Genomic DNA, 11,457 nt, shown 5'->3' on the forward strand with positions numbered 1-11,457 from the left:
AGAACGGCGCTCCCGCTTCCGCTCCCGATCTTCCCGCCGCTGCTGTCCATCCTCTTCCCCATACTCTGGCAGTCCCTGTCGCTGACGGTCCATCATTCTCTCCCACGCGCCGCCACCATCACCAATACTACCATCTACCGCACCGCCGGCGCCGGCACCTTCAACGCGCGCGCGCGCGTGCGTGCGTGCATAAGTTTATAAATAAAAGTTTATAGGGGTAAAACGTTTGATATATTTTGCTGCCGTGGTCACGTCCACCGCGATGCCAGTCGCTGCCACGTCTATAGAATCCCCGCTTCTTGCTCTTCTGCCATCTCCTTGCTGAAACAAAAAGAGAAATTTATTTTTTAATAAATATTTATTAAGAAACACAGTCTATTGTGACTAAAAACTATATTTATTTAATTAAAAATATGATTTAATGTAACACTACCGTGTCTCGTGCCAAGTGCACGTGCAGCGCGAGACGCCCCGTGTATATTTACGCGAGCGATCAAGTTGCAAATATTTATTATATACTTACGTCTTTCGGATAGGGACGAAGTTAAAACCGGCGAAGCCGCCGGAGTTGCTGCAGCCGCAGCCGCCGAAGTCGTCGCCAAAGCCGATGGTGATGGTGATAGTGATGGTGATGGTGGTGGTTGCGGTGCTGATTTTTTTTTGTGAAAAACTTTTAATTTATATAAAAATTTGTTACGAACAGGTAATCTCTTTCTAATTTCCTCGGCAGCAGTGATTTAAAACTGCTAACAATTTTGTCGAATAGTTATAACATCTCCATGTCCTTTCTCCATTAACTTACAAAGATATTCTTCGCGATCTGATCCTAAAGTTATATTATCAAGAGATTTTTGATTCTCCTTTTCACGAAATGAAATATTTGTAAGCAAATCTTTTAATAATTCTGGTTTTAAGAAATTTTCGGAGATTTGCTTAAGGAAATTAACTGATTTAGATTGTAATAAATGAATCCTTGTGTCGCGAGTTTGAAAATGGGCATTAAATGTATTAAAGAAATTTAAAACATGTTTTAAAAATAAAAAGTACGCTTTTATATCTACATTTCCCATCAAAGACAATAAGTATTCCCCAGATTTTGTTTTTTCGCTCACATTTCATTAAGGAAATGTCTTATTGTATCTCACGATTTAAGAAGTCTATCAATACATGAATAACGCGAGAACCATCGATATTTCGCATAACTTCAAAATTTTGTGAGTTGTATCTTGAAAACATTCACAAAAGTCATTGAAAATAGCTAAACGTTTTGGACTGTTGTAATATAAGTTGTAATTTTTCTCAGAAATTCTTCACAAAAATCGGGCATTTTAGCGCATGCAGCGTGCGCCGCTAATGCAGCGGAATGGCAAGGACATGAAAATGTTAATAAATTTTTGCATTTTGATTGAAGTTTTGTTTTAAAAGATAAATGTTTTCCTGTCATGACAGACGCATTGTCGCATGATAGAGCGATGATACTTAAAAATGGAGTCTCAAGTTTACACATTTCAGTTTCAAATGCCTTAAATAATTTTTCTGCACTACTATCTTTAGCATCAATATTAATTAACTTTATTCATTGCGAACGAATGTCTAAAGTTTCGGAATCTACATATCGAACAAGAAACGTCATCCATTTTTCGTTCGTTATATCAGATGTTTCATCGATAAAAATAGAAAATTTTGAATTTTTTACGTTATTAGATACATGATCTGTCGTAACCGGACACAAAACATTTTTGATGATATTTGTACATTTTGTTCGACCTACATTTAAACTTCTCAAGACCTTAGGATCTTCTCCTATGTCTTGACAAAGTTTGACAGGCTCTTCTGACTCTTGAAAAGGAAGATTGTGTTCAGCAATGTATGCGGCCACTCGTATCTTCGCAAATTTTTTTTCTTATCAAATGTTAGAAGTGCTTCGTCATTTTGCGTATTCAAATCTTCGTTCGATTTGTTCGCCATGTCACTTTTTTTAGATTTTTCTTTGTGCATTTGGGATTCTGTGTCGCTGTATTTGTGTTAGACCGCCAGTAATAATAATTGTTCTATCACATATTAAACAAAAAAATGAGTTAGCGCTATTAGGTGCTTCGCGTAACCATAATTTATAATCTTCTATGTCTAGCCATTGCGGTTTAAATATTCTTTTATGCTGTACTTCTTTCTTTTGTAAATTTTTATTACTATTTTCAGCATTTTCTTTAAGATTTTTTTATGACACGCAGAATCCGCATGCCTGAAAACATACAATAAACAAAAAAATTTTTATTGCATATATTGCAATGATATCATCAGGATGGCACTTGGCTTATCCAAAATTTATAACGATCATCGTTAACCCAAGCTTGCGAAAATTTTTTCTTTGATTTTTTCTTAATTTTATTCTATGTTTCCATATTGAATAAAAAATATAAATAATAGAAGCGATGGAAAATAGAAATAGAAGGTCTCAAAATTACCTACTATAATAGTTGTAATTTTACAAAATTTTTTTACAGTGCACGACGCGGATATATAAAATCAAATGTTACTTACTTTTGATAAGAATCACTTTATATAATTATAATACGGAATAGTGCCGTGCCTGATTTAACTATCGTTAGATGCTAATCGCTTTGTCACCGAGGACAGACGTTATATGTCAGTAGCAAGTTATCTTTCAACCTTTCCCGATGTTTTGGTTTATTTATTTCTTCTCCGGTAACTGTACTATGTTTATAAATGTTTTGGTTATCAAACCTATTTTATTTGATAAATAATAAATGATAAATAATAAGATTTTTTTGGGTTAAAAAGACCCCAAGATTCTCTGTGTAAAGGTCTACATTTGTTTAATAAAATGCAGATTACTTTGTAGCGTGTGCGACAATATATCGTATGGTTGTTTTCATGAAAACGTTTCGACCCCGTTGCGAAGCGCGTAAGGTAGCCAACATCATATGAAATTACGGTAATCCGACCCTGTACACGTAATCCGAGCAGATAATTCAACTTAACAGCTTCGCGGTGAGTCGACCTTCGGATTTAGCCTTCGCCTGCTGTCGCTTCGATGACGAAGAAAATCCACGATGAAAATCCACGCGCGGTAGCCCATATTCTTTTCTCTTTTTTTTATCCCTTCGCATTTCTTTCGTCTGACAATGAGACACATCGTGAAAAATTTACGGATGGCGTACCAGAGACAAAAGAACTCGTCACCCGTGAGATATTACGGTGCTAGATTTCCCGGCTCTCGTTGAGTAATGATCGAGTCGCGACAAATTTTCGGCCCGCAAAGAGAGACGGTGGTAAGGACGCGCATCGGTCGAACAGGTCGGATTATTCAGTAGATGCTTTATAGGCTCCACCAGGAGCCAATACCTAAGACAGCGTTCGATTAATTTTGTATAACGATCTACAAAATAATATTAATTTCTTTGTGTAGTAGAGTTCTTTCTGATGCTTGGAAAATATTTCAAATTCATATATCGTTTATACTTATAAATACAAATACTTATAAACGTCGTAATAATTAAAATAAACAAAAATAGATGCAATTGTGAGGCAATCTGTTTTAGGCAAATGCATATATATTTTTGTACTACTTTATAAATACAATTGCAGTGTATTATTAATCTTTCTCTCCGCAAGGATCTATTTTTTAACTTAAACAAACCAGAAGACTTCTATATAATTCTCTATCTTGAAATATCAAAAAATATTAGTGATTACTTACATAGCAGAATAAAATTTGTTAAACGTTATGTACGCATCTGGATAAAACTTCCTAATTTTGTTACTGCTTTATTGTACTAATTAATTCAGTTGTTAAATTGTTGAATCTGGCTGAGGTTCTATTAAAATAAGAATTATGATAATGCAAAACATCCAACGTGTAGAGATTGCAACAACGCGACGAATGTAGAAACTTTCGAGCGACAAAGGCAGATATTATGGGACATCGTGGACATTTAATGCGAGAATGAGACCGTCACGTTTATCTTTCACCCTGTTTTTCTACGTTTTTGTACATTTTTGTATGGTTTTGTACGTTTGCTTTTGAACAATATTGTGTGTGTGCAGTAAATCCCTGAAGCTCTTGGAAACTCGACGTGGTATGATTCTCGTTAAACATAGGATTATTTGATTATTGTTTTATCAACGTGAGATAATCTCGGTATTTTTAGAATAAATAGAATGAGATCAAGATATCGAAAGCCCTGCAGTATTCTTGGGACATTTAAAAGTGTTATAACAAAAAAAATGTCGAAACAAAATACGAATGACTTTTTAACTCTACATCATCTGTGCATTTCAATGAAAGATAGTAAAAATCACGCAAATCTCGCGGAGTTAATCAACAATTTGAATACTTTGAATAGCCTTCTTCGCGAATTCGCCATCGAGAACGTCATATCGGAGGCGCAGAGAAAATGTTCTTGCTGTTTTATTCTTGAGCCACATACAGATGCATAGTATGTATCGGTTGCGGGGGACTCTACCGGGATGAGGTAGTAAATGCCGTATTCGCGGTGGTAGTAGTAGCGTGGCACTGGCTAAGCTGTAAATTTGGCGTATAACCATTCGGGGGTGTCCCTGGTCGAGTCATCTGTCTCTATCTATCTCTCTCTTCCTCGTCCTCCCGTTTTTCGGAGGTAGTCGACGAGAGGGGGTGGGTGGCAGGCAGGGGAGTGAGACAGGAGACGGGGGTCGTAGAAGCATTCATAGCAGGAACCAGAGGGTGTCTTCGGTGGAATGCGTCCCGTTTAATATCGCGGAACATTATATATCGCCTCTCTTGTCTCTACGTTGCCCGTGTTGAACGCCCGTGTATAACGCGTACGAACACACCCTCGCCAGCGCATACACGTACGCGTGACGACACCTAGCCGCTTAATCGCCACCGCGAATGTCCGATAACACACTCGCGAGCCTCTCGGGGACCTTTTCATAACGCCGACGAATCTTCCGCAAACTATTGACGGAGTTATTTATCACTAATCGTACGAAAGTGGAAAGATCCAATTCAGCCTGTCGGCAACTTCGGCACTTCTCTTAATCCTTAAGGGGAGGTCACCGTTCAGAGGCCCAAAAAATGCCTCAATTTCAGGAATTTTTCTTTATATAAAATAAATACATTTGGAAAAAACTTTTCGCGGCTTTTATTTGTACACAAATGAAGACTAATTTAGAATTTTTTCGGAAGAAAATAATTAAAAATGGCGGCTCCAGCTCTCACAAGTAACACTAGGGAAGTGCCATACGGCGATTTTCCTGAAACTTGGCATACAAGTAGTACATGGAAAATTATTGGACACGTATATTGTTATATCGGCCCGAAAGCCGTTTGAAGGGTAGAAATCACCCTTATCGATTTTGGGAGTAGGTTCGATTATTTTACGAATTATTTTTACGATTGTTGCGAAATCAGGTAACTAAGGGTTTTTGGGGTCGTTGATAACGAATCTGAAGTCCGTTTTTAAGAATTCAAAATGGCGGATCCAATATGGCGGTCGCATTTTTTTCAAAAGTTTTACACCCTGTCAAAAAGTGCGAAAATTGCAAAAAAGTAAGAAATAAGCATAACTTTGAGGCGAATTTGTAACAAAAAGGTCCTAATCGAAAACTACCCCTAACAGTAACGAAACATCGAAAACCATCCCTACAAGTAGTGATGCATCTAAAAATCAATCCCTCCTTAGCGCTACCCAGGATGAACGACGTGGACGTGATAGGGTTCTCATCCCATTGGGGTGCTTTTTGAACGTGAGTCCCCTTGCCTCTCACGAATCGGGGTGCTTTTTGAACGTGAGTCCCCTTGCCTCTCACGAATCGGGGTGCTTTTTGAACGTGAGTCCCCTTGCCTCTCACGAATCGGGGTGCTTTTTGAACGTGAGTCCCCTTGCCTCTCACGAATCGGGGTGCTTTTTGAACGTGAGTCCCCTTGCCTCTCACGAATCGGGGTGCTTTTTGAACGTGAGTCCCCTTGCCTCTCACGAATCGGGGTGCTTTTTGAACGTGAGTCCCCTTGCCTCTCACGAATCGGGGTGCTTTTTGAACGTGAGTCCCCTTGCCTCTCACGAATCGGGGTGCTTTTTGAACGTGAGTCCCCTTGCCTCTCACGAATCGGGGTACTTTTCGACTTACACTTTAAATTTAGTGCAGTAATGTGGAGAGTTAGCGTTTGTTACGGCAAAGAAGTGCTGCATGCACATTGATGTCATACACCAAGCACATTTAATTATTGCAATATCATTGCAGAGTTCACATGTGCCATTGCAGTTTTTCAAACAGAAATCTGCAGGGGCTTCGCATTTGTCGGGTTTTTCTGCAATATATCCACACTTCCACCAAGCGTATCGAAATATATTCTTAAATCTGGGCGAGGAAAACTGGTTATGTATTAAAGACTGTATTTTGAGGATGTTATTCCTTAAATGTAAATTTACATCATAGTTATACAGCATGACAATATCAGAAAATTGTCTTAAAAAATTCTTCCAAGGTCTAAAAGTGTAAACGTCCAACGGTTGAATTAAACCAGTGGTTCCAGCGGGAATCGTAAAAATTTGGACGTTTTTATTGTTTTTATCAATATTGTCAAACTTTTTTTCAGTCTGACCAGTCCAAGAATCTAACAAAAGAACAGAGTTTTCCTCGGTGTTTGGTAAAAAAACGTTTGCGAACCAATTAATGGCAAGGTCGGATGTTAATTTGCCTGATTTTGATGCAAATACGACAATATTGTCTGCTTTGTACAAAGTTTTCTCAACGATTGGTCCAAATTTACCACTAGTCTCTTGCAGGACTATTAATAAAGGGGACTTTAAATCTCCGTTGGCAGAAACGATTGGCTGAATAGTGTAGCTGTGCGTCAAAGAATTCAAAGATTGCGCTAAACACTCGACTTTCAATGATCCTTTTAAAGCAAGTGTGCGACCTGCATGCGTTTCTAAATTGAACCCCGATTGATCGGAATTATAGACATTGTCTTCACCTACCAACATGATCTCTGATTTCACTTTAGAAACAAATTCGCTTGATGCTTGTAATAATTTTTCCTTTGACGATATTTGTTTTTTAGTCACAAATTTATTTATCTTTCTCGATACAATTCCATGATTCACTTTAAAATTATGTACCCAAAATGCGGAAGCAGTGAATAATGTCGGTGACAAATTGATTTCTTCTCTAGCCCGTAAAGCCCATCTTTTTATATCAATGTCATGAATAGAAAGCGATCTTTCCGAGGAAGTTTTGAATTGATCCAAAACATACTTCGAAATTTGTAATAATTTTTCATTTCTCGTGCCACCTTCTTTAATTTGCGCCTCCCACCTATACAATGACCTCAAATCAGAAACTTTCTTAAATCTGTGCTGAACTGACTTTAAAGGCAAAGCTTTTGTTTTCCCGGAACGCCAAAATTGTACAGCCTTTGTTTTATATTCGATATCAATATCAATTATAGTTTTCTTGCAATCCTTTATTGATTCTTCGAAATCACTTTGAGAAACCTCATCAACAGGAATTGCTTCAGGATATACACTTTCTTCATTAAAGCTTAAAGTATCAATGCTTTCGACAAATATCTGTGCATGTATAGCATCTTTAATTAAATTCTCCAAATTAGCTGCAAAAGATTTTTCCTCGTCTGTAATAACTGAATCCACATCATATTCAGGAGAATTAAAACTTCTTTGTAATAAAAGAACAATGTTTCTTGGATTCATCGACATTATCTTTACAGGTACTTTAAATCCATAAATCGTAAGAAACAAGAACAACCACAGCTGTTAAAAAGCAAAAGTTCAACTTTTGACAAGAGCAGTTTACCGTAGCGAATGGAGCGAGTAAGCGAGCGAAGCGATTAAAACGAGCAGAGCGAGAAGCGCGAATGGAATGAGTAAAGCGAGTGGGCGAGTATCGATTTAAAAATTCAAAATTCAAATTTCAAAATTTAAAACACGAAATTCAAAATCTAAAATTGAAAACTCGAAATTCAAAATCCAAAATTCAAATTTCAAAATTCAGGCCACACCTTTCCACGTATTCACTTTGTTGATTTTGTACGCATCTATAAGATTTCGCACGCAAGCTGCACATGTGTACTGTGCAAGGAATAATCGTTGGGTTTCCCAATGCAACAGTTCATCAATAATTAAGATCTTCGAGAGACGAGTGTGTCTCATCCCAATGGGATGAGAACCCTATCACGTCCACGTCGTTCATCCTGGGTAGCGCTAAGGAAAGATTGATTTTTAGATGCATTACTACTTGTAGGGATGGTTTTCGATGTTTCGTTACTGTTAGGGGTAGTTTTCGATTAGGACCTTTTTGCTACAAATTCGCCTCAAAGTTATGCTTATTTCTTACTTTTTTGCAATTTTCGCACTTTTTGACAGGGTGCAAAACTTTTGAAAAAATGCGACCGCCATATTGGATCCGCCATTTTGAATTCTTAAAAACGAACTTCAGATTCGTTATCAGCGACCCTAAAAACCCTTAGTTACCTGATTTCGCAACAATCGTAAAAATAATTCGTAAAATAGTCGAACCTACCCCCAAAATCGATAAGGGTGATTTCTACCCTTCAAACGGCTTTCGGGCCGATATAACAATATACGTGTCCAATAGTTTTCCATGTACTACTTGTATGCCAAGTTTCAGGAAAATCGCCGTATGGCACTTCCCTAGTGTTACTTGTCAGTCTACGAAGCCGCACACGGCGTGGTTCTATGTGCGCGGAGCATTCCACAGCCTTGCCAGTTGATCTGAAACAAAAAAAAAACAAAAAAATTATTAAAATAGATTAAATTTGGGGGGCCTTATGATTTTCCGATTTTTAAAAAACCCCCTTGTAACAAAATAGTGGCCGTTTGAAAAAAAAAAAACCTTTTTTTTCCTTGTTTTTTTTTGCTTCAACGTTCGAAAAAAATTATTTGCAATCAACTTTTGAAAAAAAAAAAAAAAAAAAACGCTTTTTGAAGGCCCCCTAAATTAAATTTCCTTTCTTTTGCACCGTCATTTATTGAAATCGGTTCATCCGTTGAAGCTGTAGAGCGCTCCGCGCGCCGAAAAATGCTGTTTGGAGAAAAACGCGTTTAAAGTTTTACGTAGTAAAAAATCGTATTTAATGTTTGTTTTTGACAACTTACATCTAATCAGCTATTCCAGCACCATATAAAGTCCCTTCTTCTTCCTCAAAGATATTGTTTTGCTGCACTTGCATGTTGATTTTTTCTATCCTGGCCTTTTTTGCGAACTCCGACATGTTTTTATCCGCTGCCGCGATGCGTTTTTCGTCAGTCTTCACGGCGAAGTTTTTGCTGTTGGGCCCGATGATGATACCTAGCGTATTCATAGTTTTTAAAATAGATGAGTAGCCTTCATTAAAGATACCCGCAGCTATATATGCCGCTATTCTTATTGTTTGTACGCCGCAATGAAGGTGTTTGGGGGCCAGTTTCCATATGCAAGCGTTAAAACTCTCATTATCATTTTGAGTGTTTCCACCGGTGCATCTTTGTAACAAATCATCACTAGAAAGAGCCTCATACACTGGTCGAATGGCTTTTTGAACAGATTCTTGAAGGGCAGGTTCGTGGTGGAAATCAGCGAGTTGACCCGTAGCTTCTGCGACACGCCACTTGCACCAAAATACTTTCGATATGAAAATATCCTTTCGCCCACGTATTCTCAATAACTTAAGGATGAAAATTAAGCAAAAAAATTCGATTTTTTCATCGTTATGAACGGTGACCTCCCCTTAAATCCTCTGAAGTGCGTCTAAAGAGACTGCACTTAACATTGACTTAACATTGTAAGAAAATGTGAGGGATTAATATACATATAATCTTAAAGACATGATTGTTGGTGAAAATTGAAATTAATAAACTCTAAGAAACAATAAAATGTGCGCTAAATTTATCTTTTTCTAAAATTAGTGAAGACTGTTAGGCTCACCCGTTTAATTAAGAACAATCTCGAAAATCTGTTGGTCGGGATTTTTATATTTTCAATCGCTTTAAGATGCAGAAACTGTTAACAATTCCAAGTTTTCACCAAGGAGAGATCTATTTCAAGCTAACAATAAATCAAATAGTTGAAAGAGTTCAAAGAAAGAAACTCCGAGATAACACACGCCACGTATATTTCAACGTACTCGACCGCGAATATTGCCGAACGACAAATCGCAAAATTACCGTAAAATCGTTCCGTGCACGGAAAGAACGGTTTTGCTCAAGTATCTAAAAATTTAGCTATATAGATACAGATCTGAAAATAATTTTGTTGCACCATCAAAATAATTATAGTAGGTTGCTGAAGTATGATGCTGAAAAAAATTTCGACATTTTAGCAATCAGTTTGAGTATTCTACATATTTATTTTTATGGTCCAACAAAATTATTTTCAGATCTGTATCTAGCTAAATTTTTAGATACTTGAACAAAACCGTTCTTTCCGTATGGACATACAAAATTACATTATAACAGCGGCGAAGCTACAAGCATTTTTATATCGTCATAACGAGATTTAGCTTTCGCGCGAAATTTCTGAAGAAAATTAATTATCATCTCGATGCTAGTCGCGAGTTATCGTGCCGTAAAATTTATTAAGAGACGATGCGTCCCGTGCAACCCGCGCGCGCCGTGTTCCCGCCTTTTATGCGAGCCATTAAGAATTCTAATCGGTTCTGGCACGAGCCACGTCTCGATATTATCGAACGATTATACGCGGTGCTGCCCCGGTGTAAAGTAAAAGGTTCGTGAAAGCCTGCGCTCGCGATATAATCGACTTTATAAATCGACCGCGACGAATCAGTCTTAATCGCCGCGCCCGTTGTACGGTTTAGATAAAATATCGCGTTAAACGGCGTAAAGGCACGAGCCATTGAGACGACGATTACGCGCAAAGTTATTGCGCCACGTTAGTGCATTCGTGATCTAAACAATACGGGGCAAAGCGCCGAATACAAGATGGTTAAGTAAAATGGATGCTCAAGTAGATTTATTAAAAGGTGATCTCTTTAATTCAATTATATTTCGCGCGACCCGGCGAAATCTTATTTCAACACTCATCACGAAATTATATAATATTTTTATCAATTAATCAATCTTTATTACTTCAGCTTCGGCCAAGAAGTGGACTTGGTTCACAAATAACTTTAACACACTCATTCCTTTTACACAACCTTAACACTTATTTCTATCTGCCTTTTCTAGATTGATCTACCTTCTTTCTCCTTCCACAATTGTTTCAACACATTTCCTTTTATTCTATCTAATTCGTCGTTACATATTTTGTCTATTATTTCTTTCCTATTTCTTCCTAATTCTATAAACCATAAACCAATTTTTGGTGTGTTCACAATCTCCTACATACCTAATGACTGATGTTGTCCTTACCTTGTCTGCAGAATACACATAACGTTTCCTCTTCCTCTAACCAATACTTATTACCTTTCTCCAT

General features: G+C 37.6%; 2 protein-coding genes across 2 annotated transcripts; both read right to left on the reverse strand.

Moving 5' to 3' along the window:
* Positions 1–281: 281 nt before the first annotated feature.
* LOC139769515 (uncharacterized) lies at positions 282–6,992 on the reverse strand. Its single transcript, XM_071700638.1, has 3 exons — positions 6,133–6,992; positions 524–649; positions 282–321 (listed from the first exon to the last, which is right to left on the reverse strand). The coding sequence occupies exons 1-3, from the start codon at positions 6,990–6,992 to the stop codon at positions 282–284; spliced, it is 1,026 nt and encodes a 341-aa protein (XP_071556739.1).
* A 1,127-nt stretch (positions 6,993–8,119) lies between these two features.
* Positions 8,120–11,457, reverse strand: LOC139769516 (uncharacterized). Its single transcript, XM_071700639.1, has 3 exons — positions 11,394–11,457; positions 11,221–11,322; positions 8,120–9,753 (listed from the first exon to the last, which is right to left on the reverse strand). The coding sequence occupies exons 1-3, from the start codon at positions 11,455–11,457 to the stop codon at positions 9,146–9,148; spliced, it is 774 nt and encodes a 257-aa protein (XP_071556740.1). The 3' UTR covers positions 8,120–9,145.

The sequence above is a fragment of the Temnothorax nylanderi genome, unplaced genomic scaffold (assembly GCF_030848795.1).
Source record: "Temnothorax nylanderi isolate EJ_2023f unplaced genomic scaffold, tnyl_v1.0 TNYL_tig0022_pilon, whole genome shotgun sequence".
NCBI classification, from domain to species: Eukaryota; Metazoa; Arthropoda; class Insecta; order Hymenoptera; family Formicidae; genus Temnothorax; species Temnothorax nylanderi.